Source organism: Phodopus roborovskii, unplaced genomic scaffold (genome assembly GCF_943737965.1).
Source record: "Phodopus roborovskii unplaced genomic scaffold, PHOROB, whole genome shotgun sequence".
In the NCBI taxonomy this organism is placed as follows: Eukaryota; Metazoa; Chordata; class Mammalia; order Rodentia; family Cricetidae; genus Phodopus; species Phodopus roborovskii.
In genome coordinates, this window is record NW_026125027.1 from 43,606 (window position 1) to 68,775 (window position 25,170).

At 37.4% G+C, this 25,170-nt stretch overlaps 1 protein-coding gene across 1 annotated transcript in view; it reads right to left on the bottom strand.

The window, feature by feature from the left end:
• Nucleotides 1–25,170, bottom strand: part of LOC127230067 (A disintegrin and metalloproteinase with thrombospondin motifs 6-like) — a gene marked incomplete at its 5' end in the record, with an annotated part of 78,149 nt that overhangs the window by 40,648 nt on the left and 12,331 nt on the right. The window contains 2 exons of the mRNA XM_051195583.1: nucleotides 12,643–12,706; nucleotides 14,584–14,729. Of these exons, the coding sequence (XP_051051540.1) occupies nucleotides 12,643–12,706; nucleotides 14,584–14,729 (210 nt within the window). The remainder of the gene's footprint in view (nucleotides 1–12,642; nucleotides 12,707–14,583; nucleotides 14,730–25,170) is intronic.

Genomic DNA, 25,170 nt, shown 5'->3' on the forward strand with positions numbered 1-25,170 from the left:
CTGTTACAAAGAGAAGTTTCTTTGATGAGGGGTGAAGACGACCCTTATCTGTGGTATAGGATAAATATGTAGAGTGAAGTTAGTGATTATACTGGTTCTCCTCCAAGATCCATACTACACTAGCCTTGGGTAGTTGGCCAGGTTTCCAGTACCAGGCATGCTTTTCCTCTTCTTGAGCAGTTCTTAAGTCCAAATAAAGAGCTATTAGTTACCATCAAAGTAGGGATGTTCCTACTGGAGTACATTACAGAAAACTGCAAGCAATCAAATTGCAGAGTTTTTGGCACCCAGTTGTAGAGGGATATTCACTTTGTCTCCTTCTGTGGCACTGACCTCGCCCATTGGGGGGTGCAGCTAGGGGCGGAAGTGACCTGTGGAAGGAGGTCTGAGGAGGAGCCAGGGAACGCTCTTTTGCTGGCAGGTTGTGGAGAGAAGAGCGGGGGGGGGGGAGGAACTTGCTGGTGTTCATCTGTCTAGGTAGTAAGTTATTTCTCCCTGAATAAACATCTATTCAGCCTATTTGTTTATCCTGATCCTTATTTAATCGCAATACCCAGTTCCAACGGATACATCTACAATTCCCATACCTAAGAAAGGCTCAGGAACAATCCTGAAAGATTATAAGATCCAGGTGACAGTGTCTCCTAGTAATGTCAGACATGACTGTAAAAACATGAATTAAACAGGCACAGCAACAATAGACACATCAAAGCAGACAGGGAAGTCTATAGGGTCTCAACCCTACACAAGGCAGCTAGGGAATGCTGAGAGTAGGAGAAAGTGTTACCCAGCAAACCAATTTATTATCCAGTACCAAATGGTCAACCCTGAAAGTGTGTGTGTGTGTGTGTGTGTAACATTGTACAGACTGAACAGGTTATATTTAGGAAAATGTATCATATACATATAAATGTAAAATGGAGAAAGAGGCCATGAATTTGATTAAGAGCAACTAAGACTATATAGGATGTTTAGAGGAAAGAAACAGAAATTATGTAATATTGTAACCTCAAAAATAAATGATGTTTTAAAAATGGTTCATGTCCATAATACAGTACAGTTATTATTTTCTCATTCTAAAACTTAAATTTTCCAGTAAGAGATTCATGTCACTAACTTAATTCATGCTACTTAAACAGTATAATATATATATATATATATATGAATTTTTGCCTTCTCAGAGCATTCCACACAATTATTTTAAGAGAGAGGAATAAATAAGAAAACTGCTCATAAAAACAAATTTATCTATTTAATCGCAATATATTTAGGTGCCAATGCAGAGGATATTTCACACAGGTACCAACTAACAGCAGATTTTTTAGTAACTCCTAAGCAATTCTCTTTCATAGAATTAAACACAGGAAATATCTTTACTTCTGACAATGCCTGCAGGATAATCACGTCACTGCATACCTTTACACACAATAAAAAGTGTCAGAGATCAGCCACTTCCCTTTCACTCACAGAACAGAACTGATTCCTGAGTTAATGAGCCCTTAACTTTATGCTTTGCATAAAATGTTGCTGGGCAAACCCAAGTCCCAGTAAGCTATGCTTATTAGATTAGCTAATGACGCTAAATATTCAGGTGCTGAGTGAGAGCAAACTGTCTCCAGATTTTCTATATATCTTCCTAAAAAAAGATTTTTCAATTTTACTTTATGTACATGAGTATTTTGTCTATGTGTATGCTGATGTCCGTGGAGGCCAGAAGCAAGCATCAGATCTCCCAGGGCTGGAGTTACAAATGGTTGTGAGCCAGCATATGGATACTGGGAACTGAACATGGTTATTTGCAACAGCAGTAAATCCTCTTAACCACTGAGGCATCTCTCCATCATCCTTCTATTTGTCTTAAATAAATGCTCCTGCTCTTTCAGTAGCTTTGAGATGAAAAGTGTATTGGTTTCTCCTCCAGATACAAATATTGGCATTATCTAGTACTTTGGCCATTATCTAGTACATATTATGTGCATGTGAAATAAAGGATCTTCATCTAGCAATTTTAGGAGACTCTAACGTGACATTTGCTTATGTAAGCAACAAATTGCTCGTCCCATACATTCTACTGCAATTAATGAGTCTCACTGCACAGAATCTAAAGGGCTCAGTTTCTGTTAAGAGCATCAGGCCATGCCTGTAGAGATGGCTCAATAATTAAGTGTACTTGTTCTTGCAGAAGACCCAGGTTCAGTGGCTCAAACCCATCTGTAATTCCAGTTCTGACCCTCACTTCTGACCTCCTAGGGAACCAGTCATGCATGCGGTGCACATACAAACACACACTCATACATGTAAAATAAATAATAATTTTAAAAATTATTTTGAAAGAGCGACAATGAATTATGTAATTGGAAAGCCATTTGTGATATATTTTTATGTCTGTATTGAGTCTTGTCTTTATAAGCTCACTATTCTGTCTTTATCAACTGGGAGTGAGAAAGCTAATGGGAACACTGCCCCCCTTAACCAGTGGGTGCTTATCTTCCTCCCCTTGATATGTCCCTGGTTGGATTTATTTGACATTAAGGAGAAACTGTTTGTGTTTGCTATTAGTAAGACTACTTGATCTATGTTGGTTCTAGGCTTTAATTTCCCTATAACTTAATCTAAAGATTTACGTCTTGTATTTTTCAATCCAGTTCATCATTATAGGATTGTGCATAGGTAACACCAAGCTTCTAAGTGTTCCAGTGTGGATACAGCTCCTTTTGTCATGTCTACAGATGCTATAAATCTTAGAATTGATGGTATTTGTCCCTGTACTAGGGTTATTTCACTGAGATATTAGACCAGAAATTGTGAGCCACCTTTAGTAAATAGAAGAGCCCTGTGGTGCATATTTAATTCACTGGTTCTTCCTCTTTCCTCTGACTTTCTTTCTCCTTTTCCCAAGAAATAGGCTTCCTTAAGGGTTTTTCATGCATATTTAGTTTAGGGTAACCACAACCTGTCCACTCCTCTTCCCTGTGCTCCCATCCTCGTCCATACTTAAAGCCTTGACTTCCTAAATGTCCACCTTTTTCTATCATGTGTTTACTATACCTTCATTCCTTACAACCTCTCGCCTTCCTTTCTAGCTTCCTGAGCTCTGTACAAATGTAAATATCCACATGTAGGGTCTACACATGAGAACATAAACTTTCTGAGCTTGGGTTAGCTCACTTAGTATATCTTCAAGTTCCTCCCATTTTCTTGCAAGTTTCATAATTTCAGTTTTGTTTACAACTGGATAAAATTATACTGTGTATATGTATATTTTCATTTTCCATTCATGAGTTAAAGGTCAGCTGAACCGACTCTATGTCAAAACTATTGGGAATAGAGCAGCAGTAAACATCGATGTTCAAGTTTCTTGATAGAATATGCAGCCCTTGGGTATATGCCTAAGAATGCTATAGATGAATCATGATAGTTCTATTTTCTGCTTTTAAGATGCCTCCACACCAACATCCACAGAGGCTGTACTAATTTAGATTCTGACAGTAGATAAACATTCACATTTTCCCACATTTCATCAGCATTAGTTGTCATTTGTTTTCTAACTGGGTTGAGATGGAATCTCAAAACCCTATGCCCATTTGCTTGATGCTCTCTCTCTCTCTCTCTCTCTCTCTCTCTCTCTCTCTCTCTCTCTCTCTCCCTGTCTCTCTCTCTGTGTGTGTGTGTGAGTGTGTGTGTGTGTGTGATGGTGCATGGTGCTTCTTGGAGGAAACAGACAGCTCCTGCTTTTGAACCAAACTACTACTGTCTTCTGATTGAGGAATTGACATCATTGATTCAGTTATTAACAGTGTGTGCACTGATTCCTGCTATTCTGTTGATTTTGTAGTGTTTCCCCTTCCTCTCTATTTAGTTTTATTCTAGCATGGTTTATTAATTCCTGTGGCCTCGTGGACAGGTTTGTTTTTCTCTTTAATCCAAAGGATTCCTTTAAGTTTTCACTGTAGAGTTAGAGATTCTTCTCCTTTTTCTGTGTCTTTAACTCATAGATATGATCTTTTCACTAAGTTGCATATACCTTACAATTCCCACAGATCTCTTATTATTATTTTACCTTTGTCCTTGTAGATTTGTTCCAGTTCCTCACCCTTGTCTTCATGTTCAGATATCCTAGATATTCAGTGATCTCTTTGTTCCATTATATTGCTGAGACTTTCCACAAATTTTTGTGTTTCTTATGTACTGCATTGTTACTTATACATATGTTGTTATTTCTTTGCTTTGTTGGGTTATTTTTAATCAGTTTTGTTCTTCCAGTTGAAGTATTTGCAATGTCCAGTGGGACTTGGATATGGTAGTTCCTAGTTCTGAAAATAATTCCTCAGACCAGGGGCTCTGGATGTTTTGTATAAGGTTTATATTATTCCTTAAGTAAGATATCAACTATGAATGCAATCAGAGTTTCTTGATATTAACACAATTCATCTGTTGAAGCAATTAATAACAGTGACCCTTTACACTTCAATAACTGTTGGAGAATAAGCAATCAAGAGTAGTGTGGAGCTCACTGATATTTTTAAACTCTAATTTTTCCAACTTGTTCAGATTTTCAGTCATGATTTTAATGTAGTGCTAGAATAAGTAATCAAAAATCTATAATCAATAATTATTAGTAGCATTATTGATACTATTGTTTTAAGTGCATGTATGTATGTGTTAAGAATTATGTGTTCATGTAAAAGTGTACACATGGCATTCAGGTGTGTGTATACATGTAGAGGCCACAAGTTGATGTTGATATCTTCCCTAATTGCTTTTCCCACTGTTAATTGAGATGGAGTCTTTAATTGAACCTGGAGCTCATTCATTCAACTAGGCTGAGTAGCCATTGAGCCCCAGGACCCTCCTGACTCCACTCACCCAAATACAAATGCTGTGGTTACAGGCTAAGTAGCTTTTTTACATGGGTTCTAGCCATTTGAATTATGATCTTCATGCTTGCATAGCAATTACTGTACCAACAGGGCCTCCCTCCCAATCATGCCCCTCTCAAACACACACACATACAACTATTTTGAATGTAAAATGAGAAATAATCAGAAACGCAAAGTACTACCAGCCAGTCACAAGAAGGGAAGACTTCTGCATTATTTAGGAAATTGACAAGCTATATTAAATAGGATGTGCACCATAGAAATAATTCAAGCAGCATCTATTAAACAGACATGGGTCAGCTGCCCCCCTAGGTTTTCCACTTTATATTATAATGTATATTCTTAGCAAAAAGTTTAGAAAGCATAGAGCATGCTTAGTCATGAGAATAAAGCACTTTGAGGGCTGGGGATATATATCACAGCTCAGCAGAACAGCATTAATCTAGCACATAGTGGTTTAATCTCTAAATAAATACACAATGACTTTGCTGCTAAATGTGGTGACTCACATTTTCAATTGCAGCACTTGGGATAATTGCCAACAATTCAAAGCCAATTGAGGATACACAAGTTGCGTTTCAGGCCAGCCTGGGCTATGGATTGAGACCATCTCCAAAAACAAAAACAAAACAAAAGAATCCATGTTCTCCTGCTCTTTGACTGGTTGACATTAATTTTGGGTTTTGATTTAAAAAATTTTTTCCAGGACCATTTGAATTTATAATTTGTATTATTCATACTTAAGTCTCAGGAAAGCTTTTGGCTCACAAATGACCAAGTCAAAATTGCTCATAAAAGGTTTTCTAGTTGTTAACTATTTAATTCTAACTAATTGGAAGCATTTCACTCAGATATCATTTATAAGGTCATAAAATATGATGTACATAAGAGTGAATTATATAAACATGTAGTATGAAATGAGGCTGGCCTGATAAAAGTCTATTCTTTAATCTCTTTTAAGTCAGAAACCTGAGCAGTATATGAAAAGTTAACATGTAAACTATTGTGCATTTACAAACTTTGGTACACAAGAAGAGAATGAGCAAGAATTCTGCATAATATGGGAAATTGACAAGCTATATTGAATAGGTTGTGTGCCCCAGAAAGAATTCAAGCAGCACCTATTAAATACACATAGCTGGAGAGTTCCCTGGATTTTCCACTTTCTATTATAATGCTAAGTTAAAGGACACGCATGATAGTCTTCTAATAATCCTATAGTAATAAGGTTTTGCTAATAGGAACACAATGAATTCTTATTTATCTTACTTAATCTTGCTACAATCAACTCATCTTTCATGATTTCATACTAAATTCTGTCCTATAAAATAGAGTCTTTCCCCTTTTGGTAGATTTTTTTATGCATAGGAGTTTTTGTTTTATATAATATGATACTTAATTCTGGAAATCTCTTTCACAAAACTGCATGGTAAAAATGATAGCGTTTTAAAACCCAGCTTGGAGACATATAATCCAAAGACAATTCATTTTCTCAAATATGAAAATTCCTAAAAATGAAATATGACTTTCTTATCTGAAAAGTTGAAATGAGCTAATATGGAAGAGTCAAGACTATTGAGCTACAGAGTCAAGAGGCCAACATAGAAGAACAAGCAGAAACATATAAGGACTCTGACTCCGAGCACATGCAAAAGGAAAAGATGTAGTAGGGATTAAAACTACTCCTGCTTAAGCTCACCTGCCGTCGAGCTAATTGGTTCTACAAAAAAACAAGGCTATAAGAGAACAGATCATACCAATAGTTTATCTTCGTCATAGTTCTTCTAAATTTAAATTGAAAGAATGGGATCTTAATTACCCCAAGCCAACACACTAGTGAGATGTTTGAGGACTCTTTTTAGTCCAAATAGAGAAGATGATTGTAATAATAAAATGAGTATACATTTAAGCATTCTGTAAAATTTAGTATCTGCTACTTCTATTACTTGCATAATTGTTACTTCAATTGTTAATGTCAGTACTTAAAAGAGTTCACAGGTGAGTAGCTGTGCTTTACACAGTATCTATTTCCCAATTTCCCAATTTCTTCTTAACAGAACTCTGACAGTCTGCTTAGGAATCTACTTCTCAGGAGAGGTGATCCCTAAACCCTCCATTAGAAGTAAATCGGAGGCAATGTAAATGAATTATAATACATCTATTCTATTTACTAGTGACTGATTTAAAGATAAGTAAATAGCTTCCTGGCAGAAAATTAATGGATAAATAATCATAACAAATAAAATAAAACTCATTGAGGGAGCAAAGTCCATTGGAATAACTTTTGTGTTATCTCCTTTTTCAGAAGGGATCATGAGACAATTTGATCTCTTTTCGCCTGTGAATATTATCAGGTCAAAAGTTCTCTGAGCATTTCAATGACCCACTTTTTGTTACTCTTACTACAGACACCAAGGGTCATGGATTCTGTAGTTATAAACATGGTATAGTATTTGGATGTGACTTATGGTACATATACTCTCATACAGTTTAAAACATGTCTAGATTACTTATAATGCCTATTATATATAAAGTAAGTAATTGCAATAACTTATGCACAAGAAAAAATCACAAGAATAATTTTTTACATATTCAAAATAGACTCACTTTTTAAAATTTGTTTTTGATTTGGCTGAATAGGCCAATATGAAACCCACATATACAAAAGGCCAATTATATTTTTTAAATGAAACCACATATATTTGCTTTGAAAGTTATGTATAACAGGTATAATTTTTACAATGATTTTCTGTTGCACAGGTAAATGCCAGCTCTGTATGGACCAACATGGCTGTCACTAGTCATATATGACTGTTCAAATTTAAGCAGAAGTTTCTGTTCTTCTGTTACCCTGCCGCATTGCACATCAAATCTCATTAGTTAACTGGGTTAGTGTCAGTGGCTCCCATGCTTGACAGTAGATATATGAGGCATTTTCAGAACTTGAATCAAGTTCTTTTAGAAACTTCTGGTCAATATTATATATTCTAGAAACTTTAAATATTTTTATACATTTTATTTAAATTAGAAACAATCTTATTTTACATATCAATCCCAGTTCCCTCTCCCTCCCATGCTGCCCACTGACCCCCTCCATTCCACTCCCCATCCACTCCCTAGGGAGGGTGAGGCCTTCCAGGAGGGATCATCAAAGTCTGTAACATCTTTTGGAGCAGGGCCTAGGCACTCCCCAGTGTATCTAGGCTGAAAAAATATCCCTCCATAGGGAATGGGCCCCCAAAGTCCATTCATGCACTAGGATAAATACTCCACCGTCAAAGGCCCTATAGACTGCCTAGTCCTCCTAACTGACACCCACATTCAGGGGGCTGGTTTAGTCCTATGCTGGTTCCCCAGCTGTCAGACTAGGGTCCGTGAGCTTAAAGTTAGTCCCTGCCACAAGTTATTTCCAGACAAGTCTATTCATTTTAATAAATAGAAAAAAAGTTTAGTATGGTAACTCGATTACTTCAAGTTCTGAATTGGTAGGGCCAGTACTAATAAAGAAACATGATTAATTATGTATGCACCATGATTCAATAAAAGTCAAAATAAAAGGAAAAAACAGTAATAGAAATGCCAGCATACCAATACTACATTCTATAGTTTGAGCTTCTAAATCAGTCATGAGTACAGACAATGATGTCTGTCATTTTTTTCATGTTCTGTTTCCTAACATACAGTACTCATACTGAACAATGCCTATACTATTGTATATTCACTCCTTCAATTATATGATATTAGAAGCAGTAGTGAACTGGGAAATGGGTTTGAGTTTTATACTCCTGCCTGTTGTCTGACACAATGGCAGGTCTTCACGTCTATCCTTGTATAAAATCTCTATTCTACTGATGTTGGTGTCATTAATCTAAATCAGTTAACAAATGAGAGATTGAGGCATATGAGAATTGAGAGAGTCTCACCCTATACACCAGGTTCTGGTGTCATCCCGAGTGTCTTCGACATTCACATCAGTCTTAATAGCTGTGAAGTTCTTCCCACTGCTCTGTCTCCACTCGTTTGGGAATGCCCTCTTCTCACCACCTCTAAACTTGTCATCACTGAGAATGTGCTCACTTTGTTACGTCATCAATTCAAATACATTTCTTTCTGATCTCAACTTCTACCCAACTCACTCTACTTTTCCTATTATACTCATCTTATTTTGTTTTGATTTGGGTTTTGGTTTTACTTTTATGGCTTTTTAAAAGTCAGTTTCCAATTTTCTCCCCAATAGCCCTCTTTAGATTAGGCTTTCAGTCCTTGTAGAGAGCCTCTGTCTCAGCACTTTAGTCATTAAATTCCTTGAGCTATGATTTACCCTTGTCTTTCTCCAACCTGCTCATATCCGAAACCAAACTCTATACCTCTTTCAGTGGCTTCTAAATAGTAACTAAATACAAACTGACCTTGCACTTCATCCTGCTTTTACCGAGAATGCTTTTATCACGACTAGTTATTCTCTGGCCAACTGTCTTTGCCTTTCAGGTCTCTCTGTGGAGACGAAACCTTAAATTCCTAATGAGCTATGTGCCAATTCCACATACTTTTATAACATATGACTTTTGTCAGTGTATTGTTATTATTCTCTGTTGTGACCTCTTGCATTTAAGCAGTTTTTTGAACATATATATCAGGCAGTCAATTTAAGGGACTAAATAGTGCTAGTAACATGAAACGTCTTATGCTGTGATATTTTGTTTATGATCTAACAAATAAAGCTTTCCTGAAGATCAGAATGCAAAGCTAGCCACACTAGTCAGCCATAGAGGCCAGGAAGTGGTAGCATACACTTTAAATCCCAGCAGCCACACTAATTAGCCATAGAAGCTGGGCGGTGGTGGTACATGCCTTTAATCCCAGCACTAGAGAGGAACATAGGGCAGTCTGAGGTTTGGTGAAGAACATTGCAGTCCGCAGTCACTCTGAGGACAGGGCCCCCCACCCCACCCCTTTGGTCTGAGCCTTGGTAGAGGTAAGAACTCCATAGTGACTTGGCTGCTCTGCTTTTCTGATCTTCAACTTGAACCCCAATATCTGTCCCTGGGTTTGCACTACAGTCTTATAATGAAGATACATGTAATTACTCTGAGATCTGTTTAGCAGAATAAAATATGATAAGTGGGTGTATTAAAAGGAGAGAAAAATAGAGGAGCAGCGATGCTTACAATTTTAAGTACAGTATTCAGGATAGGCATAATTGAGAAGGAAACAGTTGAGTGAAGATGAAGGAGAGCTATAAGCGCACAAGGCAAAGGGAGCTGTCAAAACAGAAGTCCTAAGGAGAGAACATTAGTGGCATGCTTAAGTAAGGAGACCCACAGAGTCGGAGCAAAGGGTGAAAAAGCCGCTAAAGATCAGTTCAAAGAAGCAACTGAAGTCACAATGTAGAGCTCTTGCTAGCTTTTGTAATAATTTCATACTTAGGAAAAATGGGTGTAAGGTGATAAAGAGTAAAACTAATCCGACTTACTCTGCCCCCTACACTGGGAACTGAAGAGTGTGTTTGGTGGTGGCAAAGTAACACATGAGGCTACCAAAGAGTGGATGGTGACGCTCAGTGGTAGAGTGTGTGCAAGGCCCTGGGCTCAGTAACAAGCACCTCAAAAAATAAAAGTCAAAGTCTATTCAGTTGACCGCTGTAGACAGCAGGGACTCAGGCCGGAGCAGGGGTGGCAGAAGTAGTGAAAGGTGTCAAATCTGAGGGGGTTTGCTTGTTTGGTTGGTTGGTTTTTGGTTTTTGGAGACAGGGTTTTTCTGTAGCTTTGGAGTCTGTCCTGGAACTTGCTCTGTAAACCAGGCTGGACTAGAACTCACAGAGATCCGCCAGCCTCTGCCTCCTGAGTGCTGGAATTAAATCCATGCACCACCACTGTCCAGCCTGGTCCAGAGGTATTTATAAGGCAAATTACAACAGAATTTCTTGAGGGATGAGATGTGTACAGACAGTGAGACAGAAAAAGCTGGGGACAAACAAACACTCTAGAATTTTGACTTCATCAATGGCACTGGCATCTGAGGTTAAAAAAAAAAAAACCCACTGACTGACAGAGAGCATTAATATACACTAAATACTAGATAGCAACTGTGCTAAAACATATAAATTTGGAATCTGAACTATATATAATAGTATCAAAATCACTGAAAGTGGATGAGATCAGAAATAAAATGAGGATTGGTAGAACAGAAAAAGAATCAAGGGCAAAGACTTGGGTAATTTAACATTAGGAAATCAAAGAAAAGAGCAGGAACCATCAAAGGAGGACAAGGAGAAATGCTAATAAAATAGAATAGACAAATATTGTGATTGGGTGGGAAGATGAAGACTACAACCAACCACTGGGTTTAGCAAATGCTGGAGGATCTGTGACTGGGTCAGAGCATGTCAATGTTACTGTGGAAGTAAAACATAAGAGCAAGTTCAGGGGGGAAAAATGAAGCTCTGAACTCAGCTCAGTGCACATAGATAAGCCTTTGGGGGAATTTCTTTCCAAGGGCAGCAAAGAAGTGGCTGAAATATCTGGCAAGGGCTTTTTGTTTGTTTTTAGACAGAAAGAGGTTATGTATGCTTACGGAAAAATCCAGAAGAGGACACGTAGGGACAATCATCTACACACTTATGAATTGATAAGGAATTAAGGCAGGAGTAGACTGGAAGACATGAATGAAGCTAGTTTGTTAATATTCCAGTGTTACAAAATAAAATACTGTGTTTTACACAGGAGGGAGAGAGTGATTCTGACAAAATAACCAAAGAAGGAGAGTCAATCTAATACCAGAGCCAGTCCACAATGACCACAATGACCAAGGGGAAAAGCAAGACGCTCTCAGTTTGAGAACTACAGAGGAAAGAGTGGATTTGAAGGAGGGATGGTTTCCATTAAACCAAGAAGGGAAGTGTTGTTTTTAAATGGAATGTCTCCCAGAGGATTGTGTTTGGACACTTGGTCTCTAGCTGGAGGTACTATTAGGGAAGATTACGGAACCTGTAAGAGGTGGAGTGTTGCTTCAGGACTAGTATTTCCTTGGGGGCGGGCTTTGAAGGTTTGTAACACGGCCCAACACCCAGTTCTCTTTCTGCCTCTACCTTGCCAGTACAAACACAAGGAACAGGCCTCATGCTCTGCTACCATGTTTTCCTCTCCAAGACAGGCTGTCCCAGTTCTGGAGCTGTAAACTAAAACTTTTCCCCCTAGGATCATTTTTCTGAGTGTTCCATCACAGCAACAGAGATGCAACTAACACAGTAAAAACAAGGGAAATTCAGAGAAGTCAAACAGTGAAATTCTGCTGATAATGGATCATGAATTCCTGAGGGCACAGAAATATTTTCATAGTTGCCAGTGGCAGGGACATGATTCAGGACTATAATGCTGAGTCTTGAGGGACTGGATGCCAAGGGATGAGGGATGATGTATGAGTCTGAGGCTTCTCACTGTGAGGAACAGAAAACATGATGAAGGGCATAGTAAGACTGAGCCTTGTGGACTCAAGACACATAGTGACAGAGAGAATGGAGTTGAGGCCAGGTTATTCAGGGCATGTGTGGGTGTTCCCACTGGGGAGAAGACACCTGTCCCCTTCTGCAGCTTCCTTCGTGGCCTACTGATGGGATTGACGACAGTGCTAAGACTAGCTTTATAGGGAATTCATGTGACCCTTAAACACATGGATTTCTGATTAAAGGGCATAAAGTTCAAAGCTTTCCCTGCCTAGGACACGAGTAAGCTAATTATTCATAGCAAACTTTGGGTTTACTTACATCTGTGTTGCAAGAGCGATATCGTTTCCTTTCTCCAAGGCAATATTTTCCACCACCTGACGGTCTGGGAAACAACATTTGTTTAACATGTGATTAGAATGTATCTATCACACTAAGACTACATATGTTTCTTGACAAAAACATCAAAAATTGCTTTAAAAAGAAATTAATTGTGGCATTTTATCAATTATTAAAATAATGATAATTAATAATGAGTATGGTTATTCAACATAAAATGGCAGCATATAAATAATTTATAAGACTAGTCTCAGGAAAATATAAATAAATTAGTATTTTTAATTATCATAGCATAGAACTACATTCAATAAATAATTTAAAAAACCATATCTATAATAAAAAGCCATTTAAATTATATTCAACACAAACTATAATCTTTTCTTCCAGGTGGGAACCAAAGAGATAACAATGACTTCCTGGGAATGGATCCAATTCAGCGTAAATACACAAAATGCATTTTCATTTCAACACAAAGTTAAAAACATGAAATTAAAAAGGAAGATGGTAAAAGAGATGGCTTTGTATTGTTATTTCCAAATTAATGAAAGTACAATGTCAAGCATTTGCTCTCATAAATTAATCTTTAAAGTATTTAGAATTAAGGAAAAAACATATGCCATCATTCAGACATACTATTATTGAGTGAAAAACATCTTCCTCTTAGAAGATGTCCAAGGTCATTCCCTTACATATCTGAGTCTGTTAATTGATCATAAGGCTTCATATTTTGGGATACTAGTTTATAGCAGCCTATGTTAAATTTAGCATAATTATTCATGCACTTGCTTAAAAAGGAATCAGGTCCACTAATATCAGTAAATTTGGAATATGTTTTGAAGACCAGCAGATTGATCAGCTTGAACCATCTTGGGAGAAAAGGTTTGTGAAACCAAAACAAGGTTGTGGGGATGGTGGCAGTCATAACTAGTTAATGAATTATAACAGGAATCTCTGTTTGGTGGGAGGGCAAAGTGGGAAGATGAATTCAGGACTATTATGAAGAAAATATTTTTAGATAAAAGAAATAGAAATGAGGCATTTGAAGAAAGCTAAGAGTCCTGGGTTAAAATGAGAACAAATAACAAACTACACTAGACCATCCTTTATCCAGATTGGGGGAGGTGGGGTGATTAGAGATATCATAAACATCGTTCTTCGCCAAAGACTAGTCAGCAAAAAAAGGGTCCTCAACCTCGGGTCTAGACATAATGGGTAGGAAGCAGGCAGCAGCCAAGAAGCAGGTGGATCTTAGGCCAAAAGTAAACTAGAACAACAGTCCACCTGTACATTTGTAGGATGGAGAGGAAAGAGACTTGGCTGGCCTTGCTCTGTAGGGACTCTGGCTGGAGAGTGGTAGGAGAGGAGTGGGCTGGCCTGCATCAACAGTCCTGGGAGATGACAGGAGCATGTGAATGGAAACCACTTTAACACATAGCAGCACTGTCTTCTTTGTGATTTGTGATGCAAACTGAGGCATTTCAACCCGAAGCGCTCTCATCGGTCCTTTTAATAGTAGTGTGGCAGTAATCATTTTCCGCGACATGTGAAAAGCCCTTCTTTTTCAGGGAATAATGGTAATGTAGCAAAAACCATGCCTGGATTCATCCATAATTCAGCAGTCTTAGAGGAGGAAATCTAATTATTACTAGCTTATCTAGACAGACAGCACTTTTCTATTTTAAAGGCTTGAGATTTTTCTCTTTCATTTTCTTTTTTTAAATTTTTACTTACACAATAAGGGGAAATGAAGAAAAGAAAGTCTGTCTAACAAAGCTCCTCCACTTTCCTGGACCTCTTGCTTCTTCTGAAGACAAGCACTTGGCTTGCTAGAGAAACATTTTTACAGATAACATGTGAAACCACAGCTTTGAATCATTTCCAACTGTGTCTTTTTGTTGGCTCCGGCTTACTTTAGCTACTTACGCTGGACTGTCACAGTGTCTTAGGGAAGAAGAGACGCCTCCCCCGCAAGTCCTGCTGCATCCTCCCCATAGTGACCAGGAGCCCCAGCCCCCATCTATGCTCTGGGGCCAAGTGCCAAAAGGAACACAATCTCCTTGATAACACCACTGTAAGATGGCACAGAAAACACAGAATTAGCTTTTAGGCAGATATAAGACAGAAGTCCATAAACCATCATAAAAGCCAGGTAATGACCAGTTCTAAGCATTAGCATTCTCAAAAGCAGAGAACAGGTTTTCAGCTATGTTTAGACAATGTAAAGGTGCATATGATTTGCAAAGTATCTTTTGTTGGCCAGATTTATAGTCTCCAACGTGTACCAGTTCTAAAAGCCCTGACTTTGGCAGTTTTTCTTTGTTTCTCTTCATCCAGACTTTTAGTGTTTCTCATTATAGAGTTAGCTATAGTTCTCAAAATCATTTTTAGATATTGTAGTAATTTCTTTTAAAAATCTTTATATTCCACTATTATTAGACTTGTGGAATGATAATGCACTATGGAAAGCTCTCCAGAAAGGAGTCTTTATGATGGTAATTGCAAGCTCTTTAAAAAAAGAAAAACTGGTTGAAGCTACAATAGTAAAAGAATGCATTGTGGCCTTTCATCCAGACATAATAAAAGCAATGCCAAGACATTAGGGACTGGGGCACAAAACTCCATGTATACATTGACTAGCCATGTGTACGGCTCCTTATGAACATGTGTACTGGAATTCTGCTCAGTTTTAATCTATGCAATAAACCATACATACTGCACCTAAGGAGAGAGCTAGGAATAATTTATCAGAAAGCAGACATCACATAGTCAGTTCAGAACTCTAGAATGATAAATCTTATTTGGAGTATATGGCAAAATAAAGTGTTCTTTTAAACCAAGCATTTATAGGTTTTTGTTGGTGCATTTTTCTAAATTATCAAACATTAACAAATCAAACAAATCTATGAAAGTGGTATGTTTACATGGAAAACAACAGGCAACAGTTATTAGAGTTAAATAAGTGTCAACATGATCACACTATTAAGAAATCCAATCTTACAACAAGATGCTGGACACTCAGAAATTAACCATTTCATTGTTCTAATTCTCTCACCAAGTTTGTTGGTTTTTACCTCTGGGATACACTGGGAACTCTTTTAGTTTCACCTAGACAACAGCCAGCAGACAGAGCTCCTCAACAGCTGACAGAGCTCCCCAACAACAGTAGACAGAGCTCCCCAACAGCCAGCAGAGCTCCCCAACAGCCAGCAGACAGAGCTCCCCAACAACAGCAGACAGAGCTCCCCACTTGAGGATTCTGCTTCCATCTCTCTCTGCTAGAATTTATTTCCCAGAAAGAATTTAAGTGTGGATTTTAAAGGCACAGCATCACACTATTTTGATTTCATGCTGTTATTATTTTGCTTTAAAAGCCTCAGTGGTTTCTCATCTCCCTTTACTCCAGACTTGCTGATGGTTCCTCACAACCTTCCCAGCCTCCTCTCCTTTGCAATGAAAGCAGCAACTACATTTTTTGTTAGTTGTCCCTTCCTCCCTTGTTCCCTCCCTTCCCCTCCATCCTTCTAAACTTCCCTCACATTTCATCCTTCAGGTAGCATTCTCCTAGCAATTGACCCCACAAATCAAAGGGCTGCATACATGCTAGGCTGTCTCCACTGAGCCATATCCCTAGTCATTTTTAATTAGTCAATCAAGATAGGTTTTGCCACGTAGCCCAGGCTGGCCTTGAAACTAATGATCCCAAAGTTTTAGTCTTCTAAATACTGGGATTCCAGGTTGTGCTTCCAGTTCTCTACATAGATGTCTTCTGAGTGTTTAGTCTCAGATCAAATACCATCTCAGAGGACAGCCTTTTCCAGGACAACTCTTATTCTGAAGGGTCCTCACCATCCTTTCTTGTCCCAGGGTTCTCCTTGTCACTATGGAACAGTGCTTACTAATGCCTTCCATTTCAATGCCCTCACCATTTAGAACGACTTTAATTACCTTACCAATTTCTTCTTTCTTCACTTCCCCCTAGAACACAAGCCTTGAAAATATCATGTGGCTACTGTTAATTTTTAAAATTCTGTTCCTCAGACTATCCCCATTTTAAGGGCACCATAGCAACACGTTAGACAGAAGAGGGGAAGAGCATCCCATGATCACAGGTATCCTGTTGAAATGAGAGCTGCCTCCAGTACTATTTGGTATCTAAGAGACATGCAAAAAAACTATCAGATAAATTATAGTTAAATTGAAGAATTTTGCATCATATTTTAGTCAGCGCATGTCAAAAAGGAGCTAGAAGAGACTAAGGTAGACAAATTCATATTTGTTTCCTTGTCATTTCAGACTTCCTTGAGAATACATATGATTTGAAAAGGAATGTTTTACTTTTTAATTTTTTTTCTTGGGATTAAAAAATAGTGCGAGCCATAAAAACACTAAAGTATGTGAACTGCTAAGTATTTACCAGTGTTACTGTACATTCTCACAAAATATAAGGCATGAAAGAGTCACATTCTCTTATTTTCCTTTTGAACCTTATTTTGGGCTAGAGTGGAACTCAGCAGTAGAATAGATGGTTAGCATTTGCATATGTAGGTTCACTCCTCAGCAAATACATATACAAATTTTAAAATAATTTTTGATTAGCACACAAAATTGAGTTTGCATTGTAACATTTTCATATATGTATGTAAATATGCAGGTATATTATATATGTGTACATATCTATGTATATTTATATTTGTACTCTGTTCTTTTTTGACCCCAGATCTCCTAAGTCCTCTTCCTTACCACAAATACTTCATCTTCTTTCATGACATATATTTCTTTATCCTCTCTTGGTCCCCCTCTTAAAGTAAAAGATAAATTTATCATATAATTTATGAACTGCTGCTCACTTTTCATCAGTTTTGGGAGACTTGGAGGCTTAGGTGTTTTAGAGACAGGCTTTCATGTAGAACAGAACAGCCTTAAATTTGCTGTGTAGCCAAGGCTTACTTTGACCAGCTGATCCTCCACACCTAGCTTTCTCATTGTTAATTTAACACCAACACAATCATGGTATTCCATAAATAGTTTTCAAGAAGGCATTTACTGTATAAATTATGTTTTCATAATTATTCAATGGTATAATAAAAACAATGATAACAAAAATTAAATAACAAGGGATTAATGGGTAAAATAATCATAGTAATAGTATAAATATCAGGTACCTTATTTCTAACAATACTGGTCTCCAATTTGATAACTAGTTAACTTAGGTAACTAGCTTACAAGTAACCAATGTCAACATGTGGAGGAAACCTAATGTTACTATTATCAGTTATCATTTTAGCAATATTTTAGGTTACAAACAAGTCACCTGCTTGTTTTTGGTTTCTTAACTATAACAATGGGAATCAATTTTATTTCTTGACTCAAGTATAGGTTAGAATAAGAAAACTTTACAAATTAGTTCAACTCAGACATATGATAACATAAAATAAACCCTACCAAGCAACTTGTTTAATTTTGATTTTCAGCAGGAGTGTTCTTTTGCATTCTGTTTTATTTCTCCCTCCTTTGTACTTAACCTTTTGCAGTCCTTGCTACTTTGCTCTATTGCTAGTAAATATCTTGATAGAGAGTTCACATGAATCAAGTGATAGTTGCATTAATCGATATATTTAAATATTTTAATGTATGCAAATCATGCATAGAACAATTAGATTACACCAAACAAAGCAACTTGAAGTCTATAGATCCAATAAGCATATAAAGGTGAAACTTTTGAGTGCTGTATTGTGTGTTTGTATTTTTCCTCTGTCATGGAGCTGTCAGACAAGTGCTCTACTTTCAGAAGGACAGGCTGTTACTTCATTTTAAAATATGAGAGTTAGATACACAGATGTAATCCAGCTTCTAACCTTTACTCTCAAAGATTATATAAAAACTAGTCATCTTGAATGGTTCTAATTAATATTCTTATTACTATAGACTCAATTATCTAGGCATGTTGGATATTTGGTCTTCTTTCTGCTAATTTAAGTGTAGCTAACAAAATTCATAAAGGTGAGATAAATGAAACTTGGTATTTCCAAAAAAATTGATTTTCTCTTATTATTTACATTTCTTTAAAATTTAATAAATAGGAAGCAGTGATTCTTTTAAACATTTGCTTTAGAAACAGTCTTAGTAAACTCACTTGCTATTGGATTACTACATTGTATAATTATATAGTATTTATAAATGAGTTTTTGTCTTTGTGGGCCTTATTGAGACAGTCTTACTCTGTAGCCAGGCAGGACTAACTAGAATTAACTTCGTAGCTCAGCCTGGCCCAGAATTCATGGCAATCTTCCTTCCTCAGCCTCATAAATGCTGGAATTGTAGGTGTGAGCCACAATGCTTGGCAATTTTTTCCTTTTTATCTAGAACCATTTTAGGGTATAACTATAGAATATCTTGTCATAACCAGAATTAGATCAAATCAGCATATGGAATGAGAGATCTCTAAAGAAATCCTAAAATTTTAAAGGAAACGATACGGTGATTTAATACAGAGCAGTTTCAAATGGCAAGAGCATAGGGCTGGAGGATCACACTATTAAAACTCCAGTTTTCCCACTGAGTAGGTATGTGGCTGGTCAGGCTACATTCCAGCCCAAATTCCCTATCAGAGCTTGCCATCCATACTATTTACATTTCTAGAGCATTTGGAAGAACTATTCTTCCTTGCTCTGTTTATTTGGTGTCCAGTCAAAACAAATTACATTCTACCCTAGGTGAACTAAGAATAAGGTTGCATATGCCCTGCTAAATATCCAGTGCTTTAACAGGCATATAATAATCCTTTCCTAATCCAGCCCTATTTTCCCATGCAAAGATATTAGAGATCAATGTCACTTATATGTAAACTCAAATGCTGGCCTATATCTCTAATTGAATCTTATAGAATCATTAAATGAATCATCTGGCGATAAATCAACTATTTGAAGATTTCTTTGTGGTTACAAACAAGGATTATAAGGATTGGGTTTTGATTACCCTCAATATCCTGTTCAGCAACAATGCCAACACTACTACTGAAGTTTCTTATTTACTATTTCATCAAATACAGCATACCTGATTCCTACCCAAGGGTTATTGTTGATGTTACATCCAAGGAAATTTCTCTGGCTAAAATTTATATTGATTGATTTGTAGGAGATTGACCCATGGACACACAGTACCAGCACACTGTCTGGGCTCATCAAATTTCCTCCTTTAGTTAATGCTACTGTCCCTGAGCACATCTATTCAGGCCATATGGTTCTTATTCAGTCCATGAATGGCTTATTCAGGCAAACATCCAATGGCTGTAATAGCAATGTCAGACCCCCCAGGACTCACGCAAAGATCAGTTTTTAATTTTTTGGCCATATTTCTTACTCCATCTGCTAAATGTGCATGGAACAGTTGTGGAACATTTGTGGAACTGTGCCTCTGGGCAAGGATCCCACAACTTTTGCAGCCAGAGTTTGACGAGATCATCATGGATCCAATCCTCTGGCTATGTCTATGCTATCATTCAAGTGATATTTCTAACTCCTCCCTTTAAAAAAATTTATTCAGACAACTATGAGCAGCTTTGGTTTTATCCACTGGCTTGGCTGGCTAGATTGGGTATAGGCTACTTATTATTCATTTTGATTAGAGTGGTTTTGAAACTCAAGGTTAAGATCATATTTTGTGGATATTCCGTGTGAGTGTCTGAAGCCATTTGTATGCTGTGTGACACCCACTGCTGGTTAGGATGTTCAAGGCTGTCACATAACAATGTTAATTAAGCACTGGTACTGAGAAAACCAGTGAAACTCCTATCTCATTAGCTCATTCCATTATCACTGTCGAGTATGTAGAAATTTGTTTGCTCTTCTATTAAAGATTATATTATTTTAGTAATTTTCATAAACGTATATTATTAGCCCACATTGACTTCTTATTGTGATATCTTGCCAAACAACTGATTGCTGCATGCTGACAAATGAGAGTTTCACTTACTGAAATAAAACATGCTATCTACTTCATGCTCATTGGTCTACTTCATATGCATCACAAGGTGATGCTGCTGTTTTCAATGTACAAATCCTCATCAGAAGATAAATTAAAATAGGAGGATTTCAACCATGAACCAAAAAGGCCAGCGCTGGACCCTCAGCTATGGATGAAGTTACTGTGAGGCGTTGGGTTTTCCAGTCTTCATCTGGATAAAGAAGTTAAAACAATACCTGCTTCATTGAGGTTTTGACAACAGGAAAATGGCAACATATACCTGGCACAAGTACTTTTAAAAACAGTATCATTGTCATCAGTATATTGGATCTGTTGCCTAGTTTTATGTGCCTAGTTCAGACTAACCATAAGATTGGTCAGGTCAATTGAAATTTCCACTTAAAGTTTGCCACTGGGACTCTGCATGGTTGGTCTTTTCTTTCTTTCTTTCTTTCTTTCTTTTTTTTTTTTCAGTCAAAACTCTGAGATCTGAATTCACATTTAATTTCCAAATAGACAAACTCTAAGTGTAAAATCTGTACTTAGCAATAGTAAGTATTTAATTCCTAAAAACAAAAATTCATAGAGAAAATAGTAAATATAGTCAATGAGTAAAAAGTATTGAGCTAAGTCATCGTTGCTTTGTGCTTTGCTTTAAAGTGCAGATGTAAAATATTTTTTAAAAATTCAAACTGTGTGTATGTGTGTGTGTATATGTGCATGTGTGTGTATGTATGTATGTGTGTGTGCATGTGTGTATATGTGTGTATGTGTGTATGTATGTGTATGTGTGTATGTGTATATGTGTGTATGTGTGTATGTGTGTGTGTCTATGTGTGTATGTATGTGTATGTGTGTGTGTATGTGTATGTGTGTGTTTATGTGTATATGTGTGTATGGCTATGTGCGTATATGTGTGTGTGTTTGTACGTGTGTGTGTGTGTGTGTGTGTATGCACTTGCACATGAGCACTTGATGGCCTGTAGAATAGGACTATATACATGCCAACAGCAAAATGTTATCTCACTGGGCTATCCTTTACACACTCACATTTTAAAATTTTACATTGAATAAATCCACACTATATTGCCTAGGCTAACTTAGAACTCACAGTTCTCATAACTCACAAATAATGACAATTACTGCCATGTACATCATACTAAATAAATTCAGTTTTTTTTGTTTTTTGGTTTTTTGTTGTTGTTGTTGTTGTTTTGTTTTTGTGAACACTTTGAAGGTCTCCTAAATTGTTTTCTTACATTATTTTTCCTTCTAGGAATTGGCACTTGTCTTTTTCCCATAAGTTCATTCATTTTAAGATTTATTAGTACCATTCCTAAAACTATCCATCTTCCACGCTTCTGGGAAAATGAAATGACTAAGATTTTCATTATATATTAATTTTAGGTGATGGCATCCACCATATTGACTTTGAATGGCAAACTGTTGTGTTGTGATAAAATTGGTATTGATCAACAACCACTGCTACAGTTACAAGGTTCCTAAGTAGTGTTCTGTTCAGTCCAAGTTATTCTGTAGAGGTATGCCATAAGCTAGTAATGATCTGGTAAGATAGACTAATGCCCAACAAGGAGCTCTTGAAGCCAGAGCCTCCTCATTTCACATGCATACACTAAAACTATGCAGGCTTCATCTGAAAAAAGGGTTTAGGGATCTGAAAATCTACTAAAGTAAAAATGTAAGTCTTTAGTAATCAAATATATTTTTGCCTATTTTATTTACATTGTTTTCTCTCTGCTTATTTTTATTCATGCTTGGGAATAATTCTAACTCCACTTACTTAAATAAACTTAAATTCAACACTGTCATCTTAGCATTGCCAATGTTTTCTAAGTGTTCTCCAAATTTGCATTTTCTAAGAGATATTCAGTCTTCATCACATACATATATGTATATAGTTCCGTGACATAATAGTCAAGCTCAGCACAAAAGAAGATGCTAAAAACACCATGACCACAAAAATTCTTATAAAGTAAAACATTAAACTAAAATTGGCTTACACTTTGAAAGGTTTAGTCCATTATCATCAGAGCAAGAAGCATGGCAGCATTAGGGCAGACCTTGTTCTGGAGTAGGAGCTGGGAGTTCTCCATCTTAATCCACAGGCAGCAGAAAGAGACCGAGTACCACTCTGGGCATAGCGTGAACACGTAAGGCGTTAAAGCCCACCTCCACAGTGACACACTTCCTCTAACAAGGCCACACCTCCCAATAGCACCACTGTCTTGGGCCAAGCTTTAAACACATGAGTTTATGGGGGGGGGCATACCTATTCAAACCAGAACTTTCCACTCCCTGGCCACCGTAGGATTACAGACATGACATAATGCAAAATGCATTTAGTTCAACTTTTAAAAATCTTCATAATCTATCATAGTCTTAACAATGTTTAAAAGTTCGAATTTCAAAATCTCTTCTGAGATTCACGCAATCTCTTAATTGTAATCCCCTATAAAATCAAAATAAAAACAAACAAATCATATGCTTCCAACTTATAGTGGCATAAGATAAACATTACTGTTCCATAATGGAAGAATGGAAGTATAGTAAAGAAATGTTGGACCAAAGCAAGACTGAAAGCAGCTGGGTAAACTCCAAACTCTGCATCTCCATTTCTGATGTCAAATCGTTCTTCGGATCTCCAACTCCTTTCTGCTGTGTTGACTGCAGCACACTTTTTTTCTCTAGGGCTGGTTCCACTTCCTGTTAGCAGCTGTCCTCAGGAAGTAGCCCATGATTCTGAAATCTCCAAAATTTTGGGGTCTCCAAGGTAATCCAGGCTTCACCTTCACAGCTTCATGCAACGGCCTTTCTGTGCCTCCATGCAGGGATACTCCTGAATTATGCCAGGCATCAGTGGATTTCCTTAGTCATGGAGGGAGATTCCATAACCACTTTCTTGTATCCTTGATTCTAAAGCCAGAACCATGTGACTGAAGCCGCCAGGATCTGGCGCTTGCTGGAGCTGGTGTTTACCGGGGCTCCCTGATTGCTGAGTTGAATGGCTTCTTCATTGGATTACATCTTCACCAGTTTTCTGTTTTTTAGTGCTTACGGCTGGCTGCCCTGGAACTAGCTCTGTAGACCAGTGTGACCTCAGACTCAGAGACCTGCCTGCCTCTGCCTTCTAAGTACCGGGATTAAAGGTGTGCACCACCACATAGGGCTCTAAACTTTCTTTTAATTCCTTTTCACAAGTTGGAAACTCAGCTGGGTGGGATCTTGCCCTGGGGTCACCACTTCCTTTATTCCATTTCTTAATCTGTTTATCTCCTTGAACATAGGACTGAACACCACTCCACTTCCTGGTGCCGCATTTCTCCTCAAATTGTACATTTTTTTATTTTTCCCTTCTCAGCTTGCTCCTTTTCATTATAGATCTTCAAAGTAGTGAACACACTAATCACAACACAACAGAGTCAATACTGGGCTGTTTTGAGACTTGATTGCCAATGGAATTAAGTCAAAACTCTTCACATCAGCCTCAGACAGATTTTTTTCAGACAAGGATAAAAAGCAGCCACATTCTTGGCCAAAACATCACAGGAACAATCTCTAGGTTACATACTAAAATACTACTCCTCTGAAACATCTTGAGTCAGACCCATACAGTTCAAATCACCCTAGGCACCACTTTCTTCTATGTTCCCACTAGGTTGGTCCATTAATGCCCATTTAAAGGGTTCAGCTGCTTTTCTGATACAGTTACAAAGCCCATGGTCCTCAAAAAAAAAAAAAAAAAAAAAAAAAAAAAAGGTGAGGCCTACATCAGCAATACCCCAGTCCTTGGTACTAACTTCTGTCTTAGTTTGGATTTCTATTACTGTGAATAGACACCATGACCATGGCAACTTTAATAAGGAAAACATTTAATTGGGTAGCTTAGAGTTCACAGGTTTAGTCTATTATCATCATGGCAGGATACGATGGAATATAGGCGGACACACTGCTGGAGAAGGAGCTGAGGGTTCTACATCTTGATCCACAGGCAGAAGAAAAAGAGTGTGTACCACACCGGGCATAGCTTGAGTATATAAGACCTTAAAGCCTGCCTCCACAGTGACACTCGTCCTGCAACAAGGCCACATCTCCTAATAGTGCCACTCCCTATGGGCCAAGCATTCAAACAAATAAGTCTGTGGGGGCCACTTAAGTGATTAATGTTTTGCCACAACTCACAGTATAATTATTAATATTTGTAGTGATCGCATAACTTCTGGAATAATTGTAGGAAAGCTTTGAGATGTTTATTTCCTGTCCTTCTTTGTAGTGCTGGAAGTCAAACCTTGTGAATGCTAGGCAAGTAGTCTATCACTGAGTTACATCTGTAAATCATAAATATTTATAAAAAAATAGTTCCCTGCTTAAAAAAATAAAGTAAAATCACATCAGGTCTATTGACAGTGCTACTCTAAGAGAAGAGAAACTGATTCAGGCCAGACCGTGAAAAGAAGAGTCCATCAGTGAACGGCTAATAAAGCAACAGATTCCCATTGTGGCTTCCTTCCTTTACTTGTACATTTCTTT